Source organism: Ailuropoda melanoleuca, chromosome 10 (assembly GCF_002007445.2).
Source record: "Ailuropoda melanoleuca isolate Jingjing chromosome 10, ASM200744v2, whole genome shotgun sequence".
NCBI lineage: Eukaryota > Metazoa > Chordata > Mammalia > Carnivora > Ursidae > Ailuropoda > Ailuropoda melanoleuca.
The window spans coordinates 89,059,118-89,086,200 of record NC_048227.1 but is presented as its reverse complement, the minus strand read 5'-3'; the positions used below and the strand labels follow the sequence as shown (position 1 = coordinate 89,086,200).

The 27,083-nt window shown below is 41.6% G+C and overlaps 1 protein-coding gene across 2 annotated transcripts in view; it reads right to left on the bottom strand.

Moving 5' to 3' along the window:
- The window catches only part of UTRN (utrophin), a 426,951-nt gene extending 414,610 nt beyond the window's left edge, over window positions 1–12,341 (bottom strand). Inside the window, exons 1-2 of one of the 2 annotated variants that reach the window (XM_034669248.1) lie at window positions 11,920–12,341; window positions 6,086–6,256 (exon numbers count right to left, since the gene is read on the bottom strand). In XM_034669248.1, the coding sequence (XP_034525139.1) occupies window positions 6,086–6,164 (79 nt within the window). In that variant the 5' untranslated portion in view covers window positions 6,165–6,256; window positions 11,920–12,341. Of the gene's footprint in view, window positions 1–6,085; window positions 6,257–11,269; window positions 11,387–11,919 lie in introns of those variants that run through there. The other variant, XM_034669249.1, reaches the window with a different exon arrangement.
- Between the last annotated feature and the right edge of the window lie 14,742 nt (window positions 12,342–27,083).

Here is a 27,083-nt window from a genome sequence, read left to right as displayed (position 1 = left end):
ATTTACAACTGCTGCAATGATCTCACATGTTCCCTTGTTCCCAGAAAATCATCATATCAGCATCTAGCTCAAACTTCTGGCCTCAAGTAAGGTTCAATAAAATTGAGTTTTCCATTCTGTCCATATAATGAATGTACGTCCATTGCTTAGAACATTCTCAGCAATTCATGTTTCCTGATTAGGAATGGCTCACCTACAAAGCTTCCACACGCACAGTAACAGGTCATGAGAATCACGTTAACACAGAAAACTTTTCTACGTTTGTAGTACTTCAGCATAAGGAGGTGACAGGGTGGAGAATATTTTTACACGCATTGCAAGAATAGCTGCTCGTCTCTGTCTGAGTTGAATTTCCATCAGGGTTACCATCCCTCCCCACAAATCCCCAGGGCTCATGGAAAAAAACAAACCTGCTCAAAGAGCTCCCTCTGAAGCACAGGTATTCCAGCCAAGGAAAGAAAGCTTAAGGGGGGAAAGAAAGCTTCAGGGGGGAAAAAAAGAACAATTTCTCACAGCTCTTTAAGCTGCTTGGAAAAATCCCCTCACAGGTATTTCTTTAAATGAAAGAGAAAGTGTAATCAAGGACTCCCTAAATGCAATGTAACCAGTGTCCTTCCTAAAGAAAGGCCCCTGAAAGATAAACAAATAGGTGATCTTCTTCGTAATTTTTATAAAACTGAATCTTGTTAAGCAAGTTCGCTTTATTGCAAACACAGTGTATTTTCAGGAGAGCTGCTATAAATGTAACCAGGTATAATATTCCATATTAAATAATTCATTTTATTTTTCTTTCACTGGCCTCTCTTTTCTTCCCTCTCCCTTCCCCCACCACTACCAACTCTTTCAATCCCAGAGATATCCATCTGGGCATCAGACCAGGGCTTAAATTGTGCCAAATCGCAGTGCATCTGAAATCCACTACGTTTTTTCACCAGCTAGTGAAAAGCCTTGAGTTGCAGTAGGAGGAAAAAAGAAAAGGGAATTCACATCAGAAACAAATTACCAATTTCTCTGCCTTCCATCCAGAAGACTGCCTGTCCTCTGGTATTTTCCCCTTTGCTAACTCTTACAGAAAGTGACAGGGACTGGAGCCAAGGAAGGACAGGACAAGTCTGGGAGCAGCAGGATGTATCTTCTACTACTGGCCCTCCGTTGGCAGGGCTGTGGCACAAGGAGGCCCAGAGAAGCTCTCGCTCATAGCCCAGGGTCCCAACCCTGATGGATATAAGGGAAGAGGCAGAGGGATGTATAAGTCGAATGAATACTGTGCAAAATTTATAAGCAATAGATTCACGCACAAACGAAGAATCATCCAGTGACAATGGAATAAACTACCTTATAAATTAGGAGACTCAGCAATATGTAGAGGTCAAATGCAGAGTTTCTGGAGTCAGAGCACCGAGTTCTAATCCCAGCTCTGGCACTTTCTAGCTCTGTAGCCTTTCTCATTGAATAACCATTCATTGTTCACCTACTAGGAGCAAGGCCCTGGGCATGATGCCAGGAATGTAGTGGTTCCTGCTCTTGTGGAATTAAATTCTAGTTGGAGGGACATTAACACACACACACACACAAATTCTAGTTGGAGGGACATTAACACACACACCACACACACACACACCCCACCCCACCACCACCACCACCACCACCAAGAAAAATGCCAGATAGAAATAAGAACATATAGGGAATTTAATATAGTGATAGTCAGGAGTGACTGGGAGATCTGTTTTCTAAAGTCAGCAGGGAAGACCTCTGTGATGACCTTAAGCCTAGATCCAAATAACAAGAAGGAGCCTAACACGCAAAGACAAGGAAAAGAGGGATGTGCAAAGGCCCTGGGCCTTTGGAGAATTAGAAGGTAGGCCAGTGTGGCAAATTACTTCTATGTGACTCATGTCTGTCCTCTATAAAATCGTGGTTGTTAGGATTAAATTCATAGCATCATATCAGCACATGGTCTACGTTCAACAAATGTAAACTGCTAGAATTATCATCATCATCATCACCAGTGTGATCCCATCACTGGACATGTCCAAGCAGGGGCTAGGTACAGACATGTCACAGTCATGGCCGTGTTATATGGCCTCTGAGGTTCCTTCAACCATTAGACGCTGAGATTAGGCAAGAAGAGAAAAGGTGAAGGAAAAAACGATAAAACTGTTACACTCCGGCTTCCTGCCCGAGGCCTTTTAAAGAGCATACTGAATTGTACAACAGTGTGTGACTCACCTCATTCATTCAGCAAATGGCCCTTTCCCATCTCAGAGTCTGTTGATTCAAATCCCCAAATGGCCAAAATCTTCACATGTAGCTAGTTGACACACTGCCTTTAGCCCTGAGGTTGACCCTCATAGGGGGACTCTGTGCTAAAAAAATTACTACAACAGCACTGAGAACAGAAAAGGATGATGTATTCTACGTTACTGGCTTTAAAGTGTGTTAGCTATTGTAAGAATGAAATAGCAACAAGGATATTCTTTGATTTATATGCATCTCAAACCATTTTATTATTTCATGCTTAAAATGCCCAAGCAGAGGCTTACACATTGACTATATATCTCACACATACACACACACACACACACCAAAAAAAAAAAAAAAAAACTACATCTCTAATTCTTGGCCTACTCTCTCAAAATCATTACTAACTTGTTAAGCCTTCTGAAGCTAATTCAGGCTGTCAAAGATGCAGTCATCAATGACAAACTTGACTTAACGTCTTTCTGTTAGGGACAGAAAGGTCTACTTTTATCCAACCCTTAACCATTAATGGTCATATCCCTTCAAGTTCTTTTCTGAAATTCACTCAAATCCAAGACAAGTATACTACAACCATAAAGAAATGTACAGTCTTTACATTCATGACGTTACTTCATCACCTACCCCTGAGGATTTCATACATCTGTTCAGATGGTGCAAATGACTTGAAAAAAATTTTTAAACCTCACACAGAGCATAAAACAAATTAAAACTGGATAAGGGCAATATAAACAATCCTAATAACTTAAATGCACAAATATTTCTATTATGCCAGGCTTTTAGACTATCCAAACTCAAGGCTGGGGAGGAAAGAAAAGAATCTTCATAAACCAAGAGATAAGTTTATCAGTATACTCTCAATATTAGCTTTTTTCCCCACCCAGTCTCTACCACTCCCCACATCCAGTCCTCCAAAAGGAAGAAACAGGAAGAGATTGGAATTAAAATTTTCTTATACAAAAACATTCCTTTAAAAAACTGAAAAGCCGACAAATTCAGCATAGAACACATCCGACGATCTTTACATGTAGATGATGCTTTTGACATGGTATGAACTAAAACTCCCTTTTCAATACGTACATTTTAGAGTACTCTAAGAGCTGACCACGGTCTACTAGTATTCACGGTGAAAGAATCAACAAAGGGGGGTAAATGGAAGGGGGAATGAACCATGAGAGACTATGGACTATGGGAAACAAACTGAGGGCTTCAGAGGGGAGGGGGGTGGGGGAATGGGATGGGCTGGTGATGAGTAAAAAGGAGGGCATGCATTGCATGGTGCACTGGGTGTTATACGCAAATAATGAATCATGGAACTTTGCATCAAAAACTAGGGATGTACTATATGGTGACTAACATAAATAAAATTAAAAAATATTATTAAAAAAAAAAAAAGTACTTCCAGAAAGCAAGATTGGGACTAATAGGCCCATTCAAATCCAAATTTATCTACTGGCTTTTGCAACATAATCCAGCCAAAAGAATGTGATTCAAATCTCAGCTATGCAACAGCTAGCTTTTCAATGTGTTTTGAAGTTTTCCCTCCAAAACAACAGTCATAGCTTTGGCATTAAAACACTCTAAGCAATTTGAGAGCCTTTAAAATTACAAGAACTAAGTAATACAGGCTCATTAAAGAACTTTAGAAAATACATATGAGCAAAAAAGAGAAAAATCATAATGCCACAATGCAAAGATGGGCACTATGAATATTTTAGTGTATGTTCAGCTAAATCTTCTCGAAAAAAATATTTCTCACATATAGGACTTCATATTGCACACATTTTTTACTTAACAATATCAAGAATGTACTTCTATACACATCCATAACATTTTTGTGAATGTACAACCTTCCACTTTATGGATATACCCTAATTTAATTAGTTCCACTGAGATTCTATATGATCTGTTGAGATGCCCCACACTAAAGGAACAGAGTAGGTTAAACACTTATTTCCTAAAGTTATTGGCTCACAAAATCCTTTTTTGAATTATACATCGGAACTTGTGCTCCTTCACAAATTACAGGAAATGATGGGAAATTATGACTGGGAAATTATGACTTAACCAATCCTCAATACTGGGTTTTTATGGTGTTTCCAATTATTTTCTATTATAAAAATGCCATGCTCAACTTCTTGCTGTGCATGTCTGTGTATTCCCTGGGGGAAAACTCTAAAAATAGAGTTATTGAGCCAATTGGTATGCATATGGTAAAAACATGTGATAATTTCTGCCCAACTGTCCCCCAGTAATGTATGAGAATTGTCAGTCTTTTTAAATGATAATACTTAACTCAAAGAAGAGTTCTGAAGTTATATGTACTCATCATATATACCCAAAATTTTTGAACTTATATGATGACTTTTTAAAGGACATGGCTAAAACACATAATTATAAATATCAAAGGTCTTACTGAAATGGACATTGACTCAGAAAACGAAGGATATACCACCTCACAATTTATAGAACATGACAAGCATGGATACATTGTGTCTTTTATTTTCCTCTTTGTTACATTTACATATTTCTGGATATATATTCCCTGCTCTTAAGAAGATATTAATAATCCCTTATATCTACATCACCCTTCATACTACTAAAACACTTAAACAAAAAGAAATTTAGAGGAATAAAACATTCTGAGAGTGAACTTTAACACAGGATATTAAACTGTACTCCCAAAAGATCCTTAAAGTTACACAATAGTAGCTATATGTTTAGAGCCAAGACTGTAATAACCAAAATCTTTACCAATCAACTGATACCAGTATCACGGGGGGAAAGGTGTGTCTTCAATATGTATCTATTAATTTACAGCTTATTTTCCGTACATATTTTTGCAATTTCAAATAACTAAGAAATAGGATCCTCACATCATATAAAAATGGTTCACAGAGGAAAAACAGAGTTTAGGTTCCTTTTTTGTTTTTAAAGTGACACTGGATGTAATTTTATACCTCAAAGTAACTCTCAAAGTTACTTAAGTATAGTGTTCACACCCAGGGTGGAGTTCTGTGTAATTTCCAAAGCTCAGAAAGGCTTTGCCTGCTCAAAAATATCTCCCCTTAGAGCCTGTCTCAAAATCATATTCGAAGCTTCTAAAAAATACAGAAATTATTCAACAGGTCTGGAGTGGAGCCACTGCATCTGCATTTTTTAAAAACTCCCCAGCTGATTCATTTGTACAGCCAGAGTCAAAAAGCACTCGGTTATATAAAAGATTGAGGGAGGGAGTGGTATCCTTAGGTCCCCAATTTAAATGTTCATATGAAAACCATCAATCTGTCTTAGGGGACCCAGGTGAAAACTGTACCTTCACAGAACACTCATAAAAAGTTTCAAAAAGGAAAGCAAAGGTAGGACACCTGGTGACCCAACCCTGGCCCCCAAAAAGGACAGGGGTGAGGATATACAGTAATGGAGGCAAAACTCAAAAAGATCCACCTTACCAGAAATTGCTACTTCATATTTTAAGCACGTGATCCCTTCAACTTCATAAAACAGACCAACAAGAAAAAACTGCTCAGCTGTGTATCTGTGTGGAAAGGGGTAGTCTCATCAAGGAAAAGCATTCAGCTACAGGTAGGAGTTTCACCAAGCAGTGCCCATCAACATACAATAAGACCAAAATGGACTGGCAATTAAGACCAGATACTCCGAGACAGTTCGTTACCTTTTACAATATAATAGTCATTTGTCAGAACTGTGTTTCTCAAAAGAAGTTTGTCTCACAAGAGCAGTGCAAAAACAAGCCAAAAAACTTATGTCTTCTAAGTAGTGTATACTTAATAAGCCATCATTTTCTTAAGCTTCCATTACCTACCAGATCTGGACTTAATGATGTCACTGAACTCATTCTTCCCGTCATCAGGCCTGGCCTCGTGTTCTCCATACTTCGCCATCTTTGCTGAGTTTCAATTTAATCCAAAGATTGTATTAAATCCTCTTCTTAAGACTTCCAGTTTCCTATAATGGTCCAGCTTAACATCAATACCTAAAGAGAAAAGGGAGTGTATTGACTTGGAATAAAACTGTATACATACATATATATTTTTATAATATATATAATCATATAGTTATATATACTACCCATTCATTCAGCAAATATTTATTCAGCACACTCTAAGGCACTGATCTGAGCAATGGGGATATGACTGAAAAGAGACACAGACTCTGCCATTATGACGTTTATAGACACTAAGCTGTGAATTATGTAATGAATTATTTCATTATAATACCGATATGTTACAAATGAACAAATGAGAAGCACAGAGTAATATCAGCATACAGCAGAGGAATCCGACCTGCCCTGGGCAATTAGGAAAGGTTTTCTTGAAGAAGTGTCATTTGAGCCAAGCCTTCAATGATGAGAAAAATTCAATTAGCAAAAAAAAGAGAGGTGGGAAGAGAAAAAAATAAGAGCCTTCCACGTGAACTGGCAGGAAGAATTGTGGAGCATTCAAGAAGCTAAGCCAGTGTCTTTGGAGAGAAAACAGCCAAGAAGAGAGGAATCTGGCGAACTATATGAAGTGGGTGGACAGGACCAGCGACAGGATGTTGAAGACCAAGTCAAGGCTCTTGATCTTTCTCTAAAGAGGAAGAGGGATCCAATAGATGGTTTTAAGCTGGGAAGTAACATGATCAGATCTGAAAAGATCATTCTGGTTTGTAGGTGGACCAGAATGATGAGTGGGAAGCCATGAAGAGTATGGCAGAATTTCACAATTGTTCATTCAAGAACCTAGGCCATGGGCACATGGGTGTTGAATAAAAATTTCTTTCAATTTCTCTGCATATTTGAAATTTTTTCATAATAGAATTTGGGGAAACTAATTCCTAACTTTAACTAAGTGATCAAACTTCATATGACCAATTCATGTGATACAATGGGAGATATACCACATCGTCTATATAGTATCCCCATGGAGCTTATCATGAACAGACAAATCTAGACTGTGGGTAGTCTTCAAAATAAATGATCTGGATTGCTCAAAATTTTCATCATGAAAAACAAGAACACCTGAGGGAGGGGGAACTTTGTGGGTTAAAGAGGACTAAAGAAGCATGACAACCAAGTGTAATCCTTGACTGAATTTAGAACTTAAAAAAATAAACATCTGGGGGATAATGTGAAAAATAAGAATTGGGGCTAAATATTAGCCAATATCATTCTATCAGTGTTAAAGTTCTTTAGAATTGGTTCATGATTTTGTCATTATGCGAGTATCTTTGTTTATAGAGACACCTGATGAAATATTTACCAATGAAGTGTGATAATAACTTCAACTTCAGTTCAAACAGGACAGCATATGCCTGTCTATCTATCTATGTACAGGTATCTCTCTACCTATATACATACATACGGAGAGAGAGGGAGAGAGAGAAAGAAAGAAAGGAAATGTTGGAAAATGGTTAAGTGGGGAATGTAGAGAAAGCATACGGGTGTTTACTCTTCTTTCTAGTATAATATTACAGATAGGAAATGATTGTGGTCTAAACAAGGGTACATGGAAATAAACGGGTAGATACATGGGATATTTAAATATCAAATACAGAAGGTCAATAGCATTGGGGAACTAATAGAATATGAGTCCTTCAGAATACTAAGGTGCAAAACGACTGCCGAGTTTTGGTTTGGGCAAATGCGTGGAGGGTGAGTCATTCACTGAGCTCAGGAACACTGGCAGATACACCACTGGCGGAAGAAATCATGAATGTGGTTTGGACTTGCTGAATGTGAGGTGCCTCTGAGTTATATAAGTGCAGATAACAAAGAAGACAGTTGGACATATAGGTCTGATCTCAAAAATGGTCTGGATTCAATATAAATCTGGATAGTCACATGTGATACCCAATGACACAGATATTATTCTAGAAGGTATATCATATGAATTCTGCTAAGTACAGCTATCACTCAATAAAATAATTTTAAAGATTTTATTTATTTATTTATTTAATTTGAGGAAGAGAGAAAGAGAGAGTACCCAAGCAGGGAGAGGAGAGAGGGAAGGAGAGGGAGGAGGAAAAAAGAATCTCAAGCAGACTCAGCACTGAGCTCGGGAGCCCCACATAGGGCTCCAGGCAGGGCTCGATCTCACAATGCTGAGATCATGACCTGAGCAGAAACCAAGAGTCGACGCTCAACCGTCTGAGTCACCCAGGCGCCCCAGCAATAAAATAATTTTAATCTTTAGTAATTAATTAGAATCATCTTCAGAGCTTAAAGAATTGAGGATTCTACTTGGCAGAACCACCTTTTTTTTAAGAATGTCAATAATGAGATCTCTGCATTGCCCTAATCCTTCCTGGAACATATCGCCCCTACAACCCAAACAGAATCAGAATTCAATTTTAAGTCCAGCAACTTGGCTGTATCCTTACAGCCCCTTAAGTGGACCCCAATTGCCAATTAAATAAATTTAATTGGGAATCATTTAATTGGGAATATAGCAATCAACACGCTCAAATATTAACCTGCAAATAATGGGCATTAATTCATATATTACAACATACAGTAGAACACAGTATACTACTAGCTAGGATTAGACAACACAATCATTTAATTCAAGGACACGCCATATAGCATTATTATTTTATAATATGCTTCATTTGGCATACTTATGTAATACTTAGTTTTTATATTATGTTTAATTATATGTAATATTCCAAGAAATAACATAGTATTTTATAATATAAATATATGTAAAAAATATATATTTTTTCCTGACTAGTTGGAAAAAGTGTGTGTTCTAATAATAAAGAGGTCAAAATTACCTTAGAAAAAATGTTTGAAGTATTTAACAGTTGGAGACAGAAGAAAACCAGTGGACTACTACAGATTTAGGAACAATTTCCTCTCTTGTAGAGAAGACCATGTGGATTAGATCATCAGTCTGCCAAATTTTGAGTATAAAAAACTTTTTCTCATTTTTTATATTTCTCTACTACTCTTAAGACTTTTGGATTACATGATTAAGTTCCTTTGTGGGCTACATATCTGTAAAAGATTTGCTGAGTTCTTAAGTGCATTTTTTAATATAGTCAAGAACTTAAAGCTTTGTTCAGAAGAATGCATATAAAATTTTATTATGGAAAATCAGGTTTGTCCAACAAAAGTTCTCTTTACAGGAAAGCAACTAACTATTCCCTTTAAAAGGCATTCTGACACTCTCCTTCATGACTAGTCTTAGCTAAGGGTCTTCAGATCAACACTTGACAAAGACCTTCCCCACTCCATAAAAAAGAAAAGTAAACTCTTTACACAGGACTTTACTTCATTTACACGTGAATTCTTTTTTTAATTTTGCCAGTCTAAAATAATTTCTCAAATTTTCTCTTCCAGATCATCAAAATCCTTTATATGCTACAAAGACACAGCAGAAAGACCACCAGAGGACAAGGAAAGAATGGGAAGGAGGGAGAATCACAGAAGGCCACTGGAACAGTGAGAGCCACAGACTGTCACCTGTTGCCAGGAATGGGCAGGCGACCCCAGGTTGAGTAGCACAGGGAAAAAGATACCTCCTTCTAAATCGCTGAATGCTACAGCTATTTATAACTGCTTGTCAGGAGACAGAATCAAAGTTTCTTCAAGACAGTGTGCCTAGGTGAGGACCTTACACTTCTATAGAGCGTAAGAAAGGCCATCTTCCACACAAAGCTGGGTGAGAAACTGAGAATAAATGAATGGGATATTATTGCCTTAGAAGCTTAAGCCCTATACAATTGTCATTTATTGTTACCACTCCTCCAGGTCTCTGTTCCCTCAGAATTCTGTTTTGCAAAGTTTAGCCAGATCTTTCTCTCTGAAACTAAGACACTTAACTCTACACTCAGCAACTCTTTCTTCAGAACGTGTCTGGCTGTCATATGGAACAGAAGCCATCAGTATGTGGCAATAAACTTGGGGGTGAAAGGGTGGGGGGGTGGCCTTAAAGGTAAAAAAAAAATGTTTCAATTTTAAAACAATTGGCAATTAGACAATGTAAGAATACAAATATGTTCAACAATGTGCAATTACGACGGAAATGCGGTATACGTCCTTGGGCAGAAACTATCCAGGCATTTAAACTAGAAGCCAAACCTAGGAATGCTGAAGATAGTGGAAAGGGAAGCGAAGGAGCCAAGAATTTGCCGCTCAGCTTGAAACACTACAAGAAACCGCCCAGTGCCAAGGACTGCCATTCACTCTCGGAAACGCTCCAAGGGAAAGTTAGTACTTCGGTGATTAATACTGTTTACAGGCGCAATAAATTTTAGGTAAACACCCAAAGGAGAGTTAAAGAGCTGTCTCATCGGTCCCATAAACTCGGGTAGAGGGGGCGGGGAATGACTCCGCATAAACCCTGGCCCTGGCCGCCGGGTACTCGCGAAGCTGAAGCACCCACGAGCTTCGCATTCCTCCAGCCCTCGCCTGGCCCGCAGCGCTCCCCGCAGGTCGCGGCCCCCACGCCCACCAGCAACAGCAGGGAGGGGGCCAACCGCACTTCCTGAGGCCCGTGCGAGTTACAAATAAGTGAAAGCGGCTGCTGCCGTGGGTCCCAGAGGCCGCGAGACCCGGTCCCAGCCCGGACCCGGGGAATCGAAGCTTCCGCAAAGTCGGTGCGTTCCAGCTGCAGCAACCGGTGCAAACACCGCACCGGGAAGTGACCCGTGAGGCCCTGGTGACCCAGGTGAGCTGGAGGCTGGGAAAGAGGAGACTTGCCCCGGGACAGCCCAGAAAGTGGAGCCGACCGCCCCAAGTGAGATCTGGGGCTCTCCAGTTCAACGTAAAACAAAGTGCGGATCCTCAGGCTCTTGGAGGTCGGGCACGTTTTCTCTTTCCCTTGAAACAACCCTGGAACAGTCCCTTTCGTAATCCGGGACTTGGGAGAAAAAAAATTCTCCTGTAACAGCGTGCCTTCTAAAAGTTGCACAGCCTAAAATTCGTGCTTTGTTGGTTTTCTAAGTGGCCTTGGGCACCCAGAGCCTCGGACCCCGGGCCAAAGAGGGACACGAACGACCTTACCTGGTGCAGCAAGAGATGCCAAGAGTCCGAGAAAGTCGAAGAGGCTACCGTGGGCACTAAGCACCAACTGGCTGCCCGTGTCCCCTCCCCGGAGCCCCACCCTCAAGAGCAGCAACGGCGTGGAGGGCGAACACGTTTCCTGCCAGACGGCTGCGAGCCGCTCCCCTGCCGCTCCACCACACCGCCACACTCTTCCCACCCTGTCCTGGCGGACACCTCGGAGCCCCGCCTTCCCGGGGCCGGGGTGTGTGTCACAGGCCATCCTAGGAAGCCACGTCCCCTCTTGGAGATCACAGCGCGAGGCATGCGACCCTCTCACACATAGGGGGAGGCGGGCTGGGGGAGCCCCGCGGCGGCACTGCACGGGTCGGAGGAGTTGGGGTCGTTCGCTTCTGGACGGATTGCGAGAACCTCCGCGTCCGAGCTCTCTCCACGTTTCTGGCACCCTTTCTCCCGCCGAGGGGAGCTGAACTCAGGTTGGGAGGAAAGTGCACGCTAAAGTTGGTGATATCTTAGACTCAGACTTGAGAAGAGACTGGGTCACAGGGTAGGAGCCGCAGAAAGTCCCTCCTCCCCGCAGCCCACGCCCCACTGCCCCGGGGCTGCGGTCACATCCCACGACCCGAGGCGGAGACATGGCACGGGCTTACCTGCTCCCGGGACCCGCGGGCCCGCGTCGCCTGCCAGCCGCCGCCGCCGCCGCCGCGTCCCGAGCGGGCCGAGGGCTCCTCCGGGCGTGTTTGGGTCGTAGTGATCGCGGGGGAGTGTGCGAGCGTGAGTTCTGCGGGGCGACGTGTTTTAAAAAGGAAATGTGAAGAACCAGACAAATCCGAAAGAAAAAATTTTTTTTGACACCCTACTGAAACAACGCCCCCGACTTGTGCAATCTTCCTGCCCCGGTAGTTCCGCCAAAAACAAAAACAAAACAGTCCAAGTGCAAACCTGGAACGCGAGCGCGGGCAATCAAGTTTGCCAAACGCCAGAGAGCTTTCCCTCTGCAGAAGTGACCCAAAAGAAAGGAGGCACCGCTCGCCGTGGTGCCCCAATGGGCTTCGGGCGCCAGAGGCTCCTCCTCGGCCCTCGGCGGGAGAAAGCCCGCGGCGGGCTGCGGCTGCCCGCTCCCCTCCTCCGAGGAAAGGCGACTCCACAACTTTGTGCGCGAGCGGCTCGCTCCAGCGGCTCCTCCTCCGCCGCCGCCGCCGGCCTGCCCCTTTGTTGGAGAGCGGCGCAGGAGGCTGAAGAGGGAGGGGGCGCGGGACCGAGCGGGGGCGTCCTGCCGCCCACCCCCGGGGAAACGGACTCGCGTCCGGGCACCCCGGGGCTCGCTCTTCCCAGGAGGAGGCGGCCTAGCGGGACCGCTCCCCGGGCCGGCACCGCCCCCGGCGCTCCCGCGCCCGCTCGGCTCACGGCCCCCGGCCCCGCCGCCGCGGGCCCAGCAACTTTGTTCCGGAGAGCAGCACCCTCTCGGCTCTGGTTCGGCCCGGGCCCGGCCCAGGCGGCCACCGCGGATTGGGCTCCGGGAACGTGGCGCCCCGGGTCACCTGACCGCGCGCCCCGTCAATCAGCACCCGCCCCGCGTGCCCTCCCCGCCCGCAGCCGCTGGCCCGCCGCTCGGTTGGCCTGGGGCTGCGTGTTCCGCGCGGCTCCCGGTGCGTGCGACGCGCCAGGAGCGAAAATGGACGCCTCGCACAAACACCATCCCCTCTATTCAGATTACCCGAAAATGTGAGTCACGCCCCCACCCCAGGCAACCCGGGCAGTTCGGGCGATTTTCTCTTCTAGAGGTAAATCTCCATTTGCCTCCTCCACTCACCCCACCTCCGTTTGCTGACGTTGCTGATTTGTAGGTCCTAGTTTCAAGGGTGCATTTATTTTAGCTTTCTCAGTGTCGCTTTTAGTATTAAAAACTTGACATTTCGTTTTATATTCGGTCATGCCTACAAACAGAGCCTATGCTGGTCTTATTTTTCTATTTTTCCAATATACACACACACAAACATGGAGAGTAACATATTTCATTCCTCGTGTGTTCCTATGATTATGATTCGGGGGTGGGAGGCCAGCAACCTAAGTTCCTAGTACGTGGAAAAGAGAAAGGATGATTGATAAGCGAGCAGCTCTGGCTTATTGCTGGTTTAATATTTGAAAGTTAATTTACGATTTAGCAAAGATAAAACACTAGGGGATTTAAATGCTTTTTTTTTTCCCCCAGAAAGAATTCACTAGTTTATTATTAGTTAGAAAGTGAACGTTTCCCCAGTCCCTAAGTGCTGTTAGAGGGGTCGGAGGTCTTGAAAGATAGTTCTTTATAAAGTCTCTACCTTAGCTTCCTTCCTTTGGGGGATTTTTTTTCGTAAAAACCCACAATACATCGGATGATTAACTTGAAATGCACATAATTTATTCATTCACTTTCATTGGTTCATTCATTTAGCAAATGCCAATTTATGAACTGCCAGTTCCATCGGCCCTGTGAATGATCCAAAGGAAAAACGGATAGAGATCTTGACTTAAAGAATGTCAAATCTAGCAAGTGAGATAAATCCTGTAAACAAGTAAGGATAGGCAAGATCAGTGATGTGTCAAAAAAAAAAAAGGGGGGGACAGATCAAGTGCTATTTGAGTCTCTGTATCCAGGGAGACTGAGGTTTAACTGATAATCCTACAGACCCTTAAAGCTGTTCATCATACGCTGTATCCTCTTGGTTGAGCTGAAGGAAACTCAGATTCCTCCTTTAATATAAAACCACATTGCAGCATTTAAGGATTTCCTTGCTTCAAAGGATGTAAGTGAAAAGCACTTTGTAAATTGCAAAGGGCTGGACAAATATTTTATTTAACTCAAAGTTTTTGAAAAAACACAGTTTCTTGGGGACCTAGAATTTCTAAGTTTTTAAAACTTTGAGGGGATGTTTAGTTAAGCTTCCCCAAAGGCCATAAGGAAAGACTGGTAAGAATACAATCGCCATCTGTACAGGGAGTGACTCCACCCACACCCCCAGCTTCAGCGGCTGATGGTGCATTACCTGGAGCCTATGCCCTGTTTCTAGCCCTTCTCCCCACATGCAGAGACTGCTATTCTCTGTAGGCCATGGGCAGAGCCCAAAGAACTTCCTGTTGAGGAGGTCCCAAGCTGCTCTGACTCCCTGATTCCTTTGCAGTGAAGAAAACACATTTAGTGGAAGATTTTAACCACAGAAGGCTTTGTTACCATACAGCAGACAGTGGGATTTTCTTTCCCAGCCTGAGAATCAAGTTGTGGGGAAAGTGGAAACAGACTATCAGACAGTGGGTAGCAGTTAGTGCACCTGCAACCAACATTCCAACTGGGGTCCATGCACCAGGGACATTGGCTTGTAATGACAGTACTCAGTGGGTTTTGTCTCCCCACCTCAAAGAGCAAGGTAGAGCGTTTAGAGAAAGTGATAGAAGGTGGCCCAGGGTCTACCATTAACTCAGATTCTGAATTGCCCTACAGTCACCACGAAACAGTAAAAATTCAAGAAAACTGAACTGATGTCACTGGGACAAAGCCCTTGACATAGGAGAAAATATGATGAGGAGTGTATATAGAGATTCAGATATAGAAAGATATGCATGTGTATGTATTTTTTTTAAGATTTTATTTATTTATTTGACAGAGAGAGACAGCCAGCAAGAGAGGGAACACAAGCGGGGGGCGTGGGAGAGGAAGAAGCAGGCTCCTAGCGGAGGAGTCTAATGTGCGGGTCGATCCCAGAACGCTGGGACCGCACCCTGAGCCCAAGGCAGACGCTTAAGGACTGCGCCACCCAGGCACCCCGGGAACTGCATCCTAACATAAGAACCCAAAAGAAAACTTTCTTACTAAACTTTGTATATAATGAATATAGTATATATAGCAAGAGTATATAAATGTAGTTTCTCTTTAAACAACAGAAACATAGGGAACTACATAATGTATTAAAAACAAGGCACTCCTTCAGCTTCACCCTGGGCATTGACTATGAATAAAGCCCCACATGGAAGCATTTAAGGGAGGGACAAAGTTTAAGGAATTCATCTTTTCTTTTCTTTCCCAGGTCAAGAAAGTGTCTTATACATAATAGATACCAGAATATTTGCTAAATATTGTTCTGAATTCTTCCATCAAATATCTAGTATTTATTGTACAAGTTGAAAATAGATATAAATAAAATTCTTTGTAATACAATTAAGGAAACTAATAATATTAACGCACGAAACTTCTAGAGAAAATTAGAATTAAGGCAGAGTTTCTCACAATTGAGTAAACTTAAGAATCACGAGGAGAATATTTTAAATTCAGATTGCCTACTAACTCCCAGAAATTCTGATTTGTTAGGTCTGGTGAGGCCCAGGATGCTGCAGTTTTAACAAACAATTCTTGAAGTTAGATCAGGATGGTTGGGGAATCTCACTCAGAGCCATCGTTCCCTAAGGAGCTGGCCTCAAATAGGCCACTTTGGATGATTGGAGGAGTCGAGAAATTGCCCTACAAGAAAAACATTGCCCACTGGATGATCGTAACTTCAAAATGCCCACAATTAGCCTTATCTCTTTGAACTCAAGTGTTTTGTTCAGTCGTGGATCACCCTTGAGGTTGCCAAGGGTCATTAACACCTCAGGAGCATTCTGGGCAATTCAGCCTGCCCTATGGTACAGAGCCTGGCCGGTCCTGACCAAATGCTCTGCAGGAGAAGTCTGTGCGCAGGAAGGCAGGGAGGAGAGGACTGTTGAAGGTAGGGGCGTTGAAATGTAGGGTCCAAAGAAGCTATGGACAAAATAAAAAGACTAAGCAGTTGAGGAGAAAAGAGCAACTGACAGAACAAAAGGAGAAAATAAAGGAGTCCCCAAAAGAGAAGGAAGAGGTGTGGAGAGTGGAGGGATACCGCCAGACCCACCCCTTCACAGTGTGCTGCCCCTGAGAACCAAAAGCCTTCTGAGTAAAAGGAGTATCCTATGTGGGGGTTGTCAGACTTGTTACTTTAACTTGGTTTCATTTACTTTGTATAATTTTGTGATGTTGGTACTGGAAGGGATTTTACAGTTTCTCCTTCAACCCTCTAACTGTGAGGCTAAAGAAAGAAATGACAAAGACACAAAACAGGCTAGGGAGTGGATTTAGGTAAAATAAAAATCTATTGGGGGAAAATGTCCAAATCACTAAGAAATAAAGAGAGCATCCCTAGGTTATGTAAGTTCATTGTTAACCTGCAGCAGGAACAGGAGGAGGAGAACAGCACACAGAGTTGTGAAAGCGAATGAGGCTGGATTTAAGTTGCCTGAGTGCTGATTATTAAATTGACAGTTATTAGGCATATGAGCTTGTGGAACTTGCTTAACCTTTAGCTTCCTGTCTAAGAAATAGAAAGAATACCTCCCTCAAATGTTTTGAGAATCAAATGATTTACTTCATAGGGAGCATTTATCACAGTATCTGGTTTTTGTTTGTTTGCTGTTTTGTTTTGTTCTGTTTTTTACTATTATGTTATTTCCTCCTTTTTTAACTCAAGATGATTTGCTGCCGTTTTGTGATCATTTTCATTTATTTTTATTGAAAAAATTTCTGGAACTCCCATTGTCTGCTGAAGGGCTGGGTGTGCCAAAGACAATAAGCCACAGTGGTTGTCTTCAAAAAGCTGCTGTCTAGTGAGAGAGACCAACACATAACTAGACAATTATAAGTTATTATGGATACACCAGTAAGGCCAAGATGTAACATGACCCAGAAGAAGGACGTGTAACCCAATAGGAGAAGGACAGAGATGGGGTATCAAGAAGTGACACCTGAGTCATGCCTTAACAGATGAATAGGAATCCTAAAGGACATCTGTCGTCTTGCCTCTGCCCAGCATCTTTCCCTTCTTTGTGAAGGAACATTACCCCTTCCTTTGGGTTATTGCTCCTTCCCTGCTCCAATCAAATTTTGTGAGGCTGTCAATCACCTCTCCACCTAGCCTCAGGGTAGGCTCATGACTCAAGTACAGCCAACCGTAGGCCTCAACCCCAGGCATAGTGATTGATTGAAGAGAGACAAAAGGAGATCTATCCTAATCCACATATGTCCTTCCAGAGGAATTTCCAGAATAACACTGGAAGGGAAAATTCTTTTTTCTTGTTGGGATTAATACACTGGAGTAACAAAATTGAGACTATCCCACAATCCCTTCATGCCCTTTTCCTGCTCCTGCTACTAGCAGGAGTTCTGTACCTGCAGAGGGGGAAAAATGAAACCATCGCACAAGGAGCTGAAAAAATACAGACAGTCTTGAGGATGTGAGGGTCCCTGGTTTTCAGGCACAGGGGCTGTTCCTTCTTTATAACCCCCCTTTTTAAATGAACATTAGCTTGTGTTGGAATTCTATCACTTGCAACTGCCCAAGCCCAGTCTAATATAAAAAGTAACCAGGAAAAGAGGAGGCCCAGATGAAGGCTTGAGGATAAGAAAGAACATAGGGTTTGTATGTGTGGTGCTCAGTTTCTGGAGGAACAATTCCTTTTCTTGAAGTCCTGCTTGATTCCCAGCGCCCCCCCACTCCCAATTCCCTAGAGGCAGTGCTAGACATGCTAACCGAAATTCATCCACTGCCTTAACCTGGTAAGGTGGGATCACCATGGAGATTTCCAGGCCATTTGCATATATTTCATCTGCCTGGATTGTGCCCTATATTGAAACTGAAATGTTTCCTAAATCACAACCTGTTCGGCAAGAGCCCTAACCCTTAGCCAAGTCTGCCTGCTGGTCTAGCCAGGGCCAGGCTCAGGCTCCCGCATATACCCTCAGGTCTACTTGCAAAGAAATACAGCCCTCCAGCATTGAGAATCCAGCCAGGTCTGTGTTCCTCCTGCTCCGGCACCACTCCGCCGACAGGAAGGCTTGATTTGGTGAGGTCAATGTTCTCGATGCCCCTCTGGAAGCCAAACATTCCATTATCCAGCTAGCTGATTTGAAAGGGAACGGCTTTACAGCCTGGACTGTCTCCATGGCCCCCCATTCCTAGACTCCTCCCTCTGGGCCATGGCCCCTCTGTATTGTGGAGAGATGGCCAGCATGACTTAAACTTGAGCCTAATCAAGTGATGAAATTAACCAACCGGCCCTCCATTTTTTGCATCTTGAAAACACTCTTACTGTTTTCAAGTGGATATCAAATTCTTTTGGGTTCTTACCCTGCTTTTAAAACACATATTGCCACATGGTTTCACCATCCTATGTTACACATGCCTGGAGGGCAGTGGCCTCCTTTCCCTGAAGAGCTAGCTGGAGCCCCAGATGCACATGTCAGGGTCTCTTTGGTGATTATTGGGCATTTATGGCCACGTGGCCCCAAGGAAGAGCTAAAGATCCAATCACAGTAACAGGGTAAAATATTTGGGCAGTTTGTTGGTATTATGCAGAAAATTTTAAGTATTGATTGTTTTAATAAATGCAACCATTTTGTTTTACAAAGCTAGGGCAAACTGCTTTTTGGCATAGTTACAATCATCACAGATCTCAAACTAGTGGCTGCCTTACACTAGAATGAAATCATGTCACCGAGTCCAATGTACCCTTCTTCCAATATGCATCTTCATTCATGCAGAAAGAAGAAAAGCAAGGAGAAGGGGTGCCTGGGTGGCTCAGTTGGTTAAGCGTCTGCCTTCGGTGCAGGTCGTGATCCCGGAGCCCTGAGATCAAGCCCCGGGATTGAGTTTTCCATTTCTGTAGTTCTCCTTGGGTACACACCATGTCTCTGCTTGGGCACAGCAGTCCCCTCTGCCCAGGAGATGTCCCAGAAATCTGAGGACGTACGGGGTCGTCACTCAACTCAAGTGTGCAGCCAGAGCTTTTTTCGGAGGATACTTCTAAATTTAAAGAAGGGCCACATTCTTGTTTGCATTTATGATCGTCTTGGCATCATGAAGTGCTACTTTATTTGTTAGACTAATATGAAAGGAACAGATGCAGGCTTAATAGGTTGAGGATACATTCTTGCTAAATGATGCCCATATGACAGCAAATCTTGCTATCTAAGAAAAGGTTTCCCTGTACTTATTTCAAATTCAGAGAGAGGAGTACATTTGTTTCTCATGCAACACGTGGTAGCACACAGCGGACTTAAAAGAACCTATGACACAGCAATAAGTACCATGTTTATATTTAGAGTAGCAATTTAGTTGCATTAAAATAACATCAGTCACATTAAATTTATATTGTTAATTTGAATTAAACATGTGATTTTCTTGTATTTAGTTTTTTTGCTTTTGCTTATATAAATACACAAGAGCTATAGGCATAAATAATCTATACTTACATTTGTATGCATTTAAGTAATATTATAATTAATGTAACTCAGTGCTTCAACTCCCTAGATTTTATTTTTCCCGGAATAGTGGAACATTACTGAAGTTTGCAAAGCATTAGCTAACACAATAGCTGTGTTAAAACTGGTTGGTATGGAGCGCCTGGGAGGCTAAGTTGGTTAAGTGGCTGCCTTCGGCTCAGGTCATGATCCCAGGGTCCTGGGATCCAGCCCAGGAACCCACATCAGGCTCCCTGCACAGCGGGAGTCTGCTCCTCCCTCTCCCGTACTCTCCCCCCACAGGCCTGTGCTCATGCTCTTTCTCAAATAAATAAATAAAATTNAAAAAAAATTTTAAAAAAAAAAAAAAAAAAAAAGACAGGTTGGTATGATCATAAATTTTTATAAAATATTTTCAGAAACATCAAAAACCCCGTAAGTCACTGTGTTTGTATAAAAGCTAAATACTTCAAACTCTAGATAGTCAAAAAGTCAATTGCAGTGACTTTCAGATAAAGATGGAGATTGAAAACATCATCTAATACTGCTTCTTCCAAAACCCCACTGAAACTACACCAAAGAGGCTTATTTTAAGACATAAAACCACAAGTTGAAGATGGCAATGACAGCAATACTTTTGAAGGCTGTACCTAGGTGGTGGAGTGGAAATTGACTTGCAGGCCTGAAAAGGCTTCACTCTAAGTCAGCGGTGGTGGCCACTCTGGATAAATCTAGTTTCCCCTGAAACCTCAGCCTGAGGCCCAGGAACTGAAAGCACTGGATACCCTGGGGGAGGATGGTGATGGGGAGAAGATAAAAAGGATGGGTTGTAAGAAGTAGTAGTTAGGTCTCTCAAGTCACTGGCCTTCCTTACACAGCAGAGCAACTGTCTCTCCCCCTCCCCAGCAGAACATCAGAAATATATTCTCTGGATCAGAGAAACCAGGGAATCTCTGGTGTGGAAAACCAAGTCAAGGGCAGGGGAACTGTGCCCAGAACCAGGGAGATATGAGTATGCTGACATCCACAGCCTCCTCTCCCCGTCTCACTCCCAGAATAATGGCAGACAGGCATTTATCCTCCACACAGGAGAGTAACAGCGCATTCTGAGAACAGCCTAAGAAGAAACATTCAAAGATAGACAATAGAGGCTCTAAGACAAACAGCTGCCCCACATCACCTACATCACAGCTTTATTTGCACACCCTTAATCATGCTTGTACAATTAAGAATTATCAGGCATCTGGGGCACCTGAAGGATTCAGTTGGTTAAGCATCCGACTCGTGATTATGGCTCAGGTCTCAGGTCATGATCTTAGGGTGGTGAGATCAAGCCCCACGTCAGGCTCCATGCTGGGTGTAGAGCCTGCTTGGGATTCTCTCTCTCTCTTCCCCCACCTCCTTCTTCCTCCCTAAAAAAAAGAATTATCAGACATCTGAGGATATAAACCTTCGCATAAATGTTGGAATAAAATACATAAACAGAAAAAGGCAACTTGAAGGAAACAATGATGAGGTTGGCAGGGAGAAAAATTTAATGTCTACAGAAGATAATAGAAGATTTTCAATTAATAAAATAAGAATAGGACGCTCCAAAAAAAAATAAAGACAGAGAGAACAACAACAAAAAATGTAAACATGTTCTTAGAAATGAAAATTCAATAGATAGACCAGAAGATAAAGTAGAACAAATCTTGCAGAAAGAAAACAAAAAGAAAAAAATCATGAAAAATAGGAAGGAAAGCATAAGCAAATTAAAAGACCAGTCCAAGAGAAGTCTCTCAAAGAGAGACTAGGGAAAACAATTATTTCCTCAATGAAATAATTTAAGATTTCTGAAAATTTCAGGATACACATTTTCATTGTGAAAGGGCTTACCCAGTGTCCAGTGACAAAAACAGACCCACACCAAGACACGTCATAGAGATATTTTAGAACATCGGGACAATAAGAAGATGCTGTAAGTTTTCAGAAAGGTGAAGGGAAGGGGCGCCTGGGTGGTGCAGCGGTTAAGCGTCTGCCTTCGGCTCAGGGCGTGATCCCAGCGTTCTGGGATCGAGCCCCACATCAGGCTCTTCTGCTATGAGCCTGCTTCTTTCTCTCGCACTCCCCCTGTTTGTGTTCCCTCTCTCGCTGGCTATCTCTATCTCTGTCAAATAAATAAAAAATCTTAAAAAAAAAAAAAAAAGGTGAAGGGAAAAAGATCACATACAAAGTAACAGGAATCCAAATAATTCTGAAGTTCTCAACAGCAACATAGGAAATTAGAAGAAAATGGAGCAACGCACTCAAAATTCTGAAGGGAAATTAATTCTAACTAATATTAAATATCTAACTAACTTCTCAACTAAGTGTGAGGGTAAAGATTTTTCAGTGAAAAACTTTACCCCCACTTCACACGCACACACACACACACACACCTCTTTTCTAAGGGAGTTTTCAAAGAATACATGCAACCAAAACAAGGAGGTAAACCAAGAAAAAGGAAGACATGCTTTACAGGATAAAAGAGATCCAACACAGGAAAAAATGCAAAGGAATTATCATGTTTATCCAGGATGATGCACCAAGCATGAGGGCAACACATCTGGACTTATACAGGCCCACGTGCTTCAGAAGAGATAAAAAATAAATAAATAAAATTGATATAATACCCAACACACATCAATGTACCAAGAAGATATTTCAACATCTGGTAGTCGTGTACATAGAAATAATTGTGTACATAGAAAACTAGGCAAATGAGAAAACAAGACAATTCTTTTTTTTTTTTTTTAAAGATTTTATTTATTTATTTGACAGAGACAGCCAGCGAGAGAGGGAACACAAGCAGGGGGAGTGGAGAGGAAGAAGCAGGCTCCTAGCAGAGGGAAAACTACGATTTGAACAGTAAAGAAGTAATCATAGTTTTCTATATGACTCAACACTGAGTAGACTACAGAGTCATAAAAATGTAACCCTGAACATTGAGTCAATCAAAATTAAATCTCAATCAGCAGGATGAAGAGCTGAGAAGTGTTTATGACTGGGTTTGGTAAGAGTGGAAGAGACAAGATATCTAAATCCTCATCTTCATGACAGGAAGTCAATAGGTAATACTTAAACCTGAAAAAAACAAGAAGTAATATCACAAGCTTGGTACTTAAAGATATGCAGGTATTAACAGAAGTAGTGCTTTTTTCCCCCTAATACTGTGCCTTTTATCCCTGGTAACTTATTCATCCCATAACTGGAAGTCTGTGTCTCCCACTCCTCTTCACCCATCCCCCCACCCCCTTCCCTTCTGGCAACTATCAGTTTGTCATCTATGTCATCTAATTCTGCTTTTTGTTTGTTTGTTTATTTATTTATTTAGATTCCACTTATGAGTGGAATCATATGGAATTTGTTTTTCTCAGTCTGACTTATTTCACTTAGCAAAATACCCTCTAAGGTCCACCCAAATGTTGTCTCAAATGGTACAATCTCAAACTTGTCTATGACTGTGTAATATCCCATCATATATACACCACATTTTCTCTATCCATTTGTCTATTGACCTCAATGTCCATCAATAGAAGAAGCGTCTTAATTTTTTTTAAAGATTTTATTTATTCATTTGAGAAAGAGAGTGAGAGAGCACAAGCCAGGGGAGCCACAGAGGAAGAGAGAATGAAGCAGGCTCCCCAATTAGGGACCCCCATGTAGGGCTTGATCCCAGAACCCTGGGATCATGACCCGAGCTGAAGGCAGACACCTAAGAAGAAGTATCTTTAAAAGATCAAAGTAGATGCCTCTGGGAAAAGGGATATGGAGAAAATAGGTTGGAGACTATTTGTCTTTGCAAACTTTGTAGAACTAGCTGATTCTTAAAATTATGTGCACATTTCACTTTAATAAAAATAACAAGCTCACAGAATATCATGCAAGACAGTGCAAAGAGCAGTGGTTTATGGTTAGAACCAGAGACCCAGATCTAAGTGCAGGAGGCAGGATATATTATGACTTTCATGGGCCCTACACACTTTTGACTTTGTGGGCTCCTCCCACTATAATATCAATATTTAAAATTGTTTGGTATAACTTAAAATACTTCAAGTTTTTTTTTCTTCTTAGGCAAAATTCAATAAAATTTCATGGGCTCTTTAAAAATATCATTGAACCCTAAGCACTGTGCCTACTGGAAAAATCCTCCCTGCAGGAAAAAGGAAGGAGGAAAACACAGATTTATGTTTTCTCTATAGTAACAAAGTTCCCTTTGCTGGGAATCAAATTTCTAGGTCAGAATGGTGGCAAATTAAAATACTTCATAAACTATAAAGCTTTGTTTGCTCTGATCCCAATACCATTAGTACAAAACCATTTTACATAATGTTTTCTCTTAATTTTTCTAAACTTATTTCATAGCAGAAACATCATGTTGAAATACTTGAACCCAGTGGCTTAATGTAAACCAGTATTGAAGCTGTTGGATATATTTTCAATTTTCCATAGGGTTATTCTCAACTGAATACAATATTAAAAGGCTTTTATTTCTCCAATTCTTTCTCCATTATTATAAAATGAACCTGACATTTGCCTTTGAGTTACAATCTTTATACGTCCATATGAAGATTATATCATACATTGTGATCAGCTTAATCAGTCCCAATTCAATTGGTTAGGTTGAGATCAACACTTTGTTCCCAAAGATGCAGGTGAAAACTAAGAGAATTGCTTAAAAATCTTTTCAATAATACCTCACAGTTGTGCAACTTTATACATTTCTCTGAGTACTTTTTCTTTCCTACCTGGATGTCTTTCTATCATTTCCATTTCAGCCTATCTAGAATGGAACTTCCCTTTAGTATTCTCTCTCTCTCCTGACTTACTCAGTCCATTCAATTGGTACAATTCTTGTCCCTCTAACTTAATCCTAGCTTGAACCTAGTATTCTTGCCTCTCTTCCCCATTCTCAATATCTAATGGATTAGTAAGCTCTATTGACCCTTCCTTTCCATTATTTCACACATTTGTGTTCCCCATTCCCAAACCAATTACCCCTTCTCTTCTCTGTACCTGAACTTCTGTCATGGCTTCCTAATTGGCCTCACTCATCCAATTCTTCCTCCTTCAGTCCATTCATCCTACACTTCTCCATCACAGCAGCTTACTAGCATGGTGATCATCATGTTCAAAAGTATTCAACAGCTCGCAGTTGCCTATCGGATAAAATTGGTCATTTGTGTCTAGTAGCAAACTACTCTTGCTATTCTCAGACTTCTTAATCCACTTTTTGTCAAAAAGTCCTTTGTAGAGCACCCCCATGCCTTTGGTCACTCTGTGCTTTCTTCTGGAATGTCCTCTTGTGGCTTCTCCTTCCCTTTTATTAATGTGGCTCAAGCCCATCTTCTCTTGGAAGCTTTTCCTAAGTATTCATCCCATAATGATTTTGTCCTTTGGATTCTTAACGTTTTGTTGTCAGTACATTCATTTAAAACATATCATATACTGTTTTTAATGGTTAGTTATAGCCTCTTATTTATGTATCTTGTTGCCTGAACAAATTAAAAGCTCCTTGAGGGTCTAGAGTCTGTCTGATCCTAACATGGTGTCGGCCGCATAGTATGTTTCCATTCAGTAATTGACTAATAAGGGGACAATATTTTTGGTTGACTTCTTTCATTTCCATGTAGAAAGAGGGCATTGTAAAAATGTGAAGGTACTTAATACCACCAAAGTGTGGTATGTATATATACATATATATACACACACACAATTTATATATATTTTATATGTATTATATAATTTTAATTGTAATAAAATATACATAACATGAAATTTATCTATATTATATATATAATATATATACACTGAGATTCATGTTTTATAAATCTTCAAATTATATCTAAACTTTTAATGTTCTATCTACTTAGTTTATCAAACATGAATGATTTGGAAGAAAACATTGGGTTCAAGTCCCAGCTCTATCAGAGACCAACTATGTAATGACCTTGGGCGAGTTAACTTTTTTTTTAAAGATAGATAGGTAGATAGATAGATAGAGAGAGAGAGAGAGAGAGAGATAGACTGAGAGACAGAGCATGAATGGAGGGAGGAGAAGAGGGAAAAGGAGAAGCAAACTCCCCGCTTAGAGGGAAGCCTGACGAGGGGCTTGATCCCAGAACCTCAGGATCATGACCTGAGCCGAAGTCATATGCTTAACTGACTGAGCCACCCAGGAGCCCAAAGTTCTTAACTTTTAATGCCTCCATCGCCTGGTCTGTAAAATGAGTAGATGGATTCAGTAGATAATCTCTGAAGGCCCAGTTCTATGAGTCTATGACTTGACATCTCTGGAGAGCACACAACACCTCCAGAATTATGGGAGAAAATGGTCTATCTGGCTCTCTTCCCAGATTTGCAAACCAAACCATCCTAAGTGAGCATAACCTATTCCACTCCCAGCCCTGAGGATTCTAAAAACAGTTTGGGAAACTGATAGCAGCTGTGGATTCCGAGGGCTGTGCTTCTGCCCCACCCTGGCTGTGCCTCTTTTTTGGGAATTCCAGCCAGACTTGTACTCAACCTGCATCCTGTCCTAGGGGGACAGAGTGGACCCAGGGGCACAGGGAAGGGATAAACCCCTCCTTTAGGTATGGCCTCTTAGCAAGCCTCCAGCTCCAGCTCTTCGCTTGGGGGAGGGGTGGGAAAAGGACCTTTTTCTCCCCTCAACTAGAAGGGATCAGGGACAGCTTGAGGAAACAGGTCTCATTCATTAGCTTAGCAAGATTTCTGAGGAGTTTATTAACTTCAAATTTTAAGTGGAGGGACTTTTGTCTGTTTTGCAGTTGCAAAATTCTTTAAAATACATATTTTAAAAATTTTCCCACTCTTTGGGTCAGACTACTGTGTTGATGGCTGTCCTTTGAAATTATTTATGGAAGCGGAGTTATTTCATTGTTTGTTTTTTGTGTTTCAAAGTAATGCTAGTAGGTTTTGTTTGAATTTGCAAAAATCTCTAGTTCATCTTTTGGCTGAGGTTAGTTACAATAATTACAAATCTATTGACCAAAACGGCAATAATATCAACAGTCTTTAAACGAAAACCCCAAAGGCTTAATTTATACTTGCTAAGTTTGGGGCAAAAGATGGGGGGCAGGGGTTGTCATCTTAATTGTAGATCACCAGGCCACCCCTGCTTTACCAGGAGTCCTGAACAAAGGGGAAAGCCACATACTTTAGGCCTGAGATCACCGGATTCTCAACCAATCTTTGTTTAAAAAAAAGAGAGGAGAGAAAAAAAGCAAGGATTTCTTGCTGTCATTGTTTTAATAAGTATTTAACTATTAAGTGACTTACCAATTTCTCTACAGGACTTAAGGTTATTTCTATAATGATTAAACAAAATTGAAACGAAGTAGATGGGGAAAGTTGGACCATATCAAAATTACACATTGCAAAGATAAGGTCAGCAACAAGATTAAATACAAAAAACATATGAATAAATTTTGGCTTATTTCTTGGAGTTTTGCCACAATCCTTGTGAGTAACAATCCTTGTTTAATCATCACA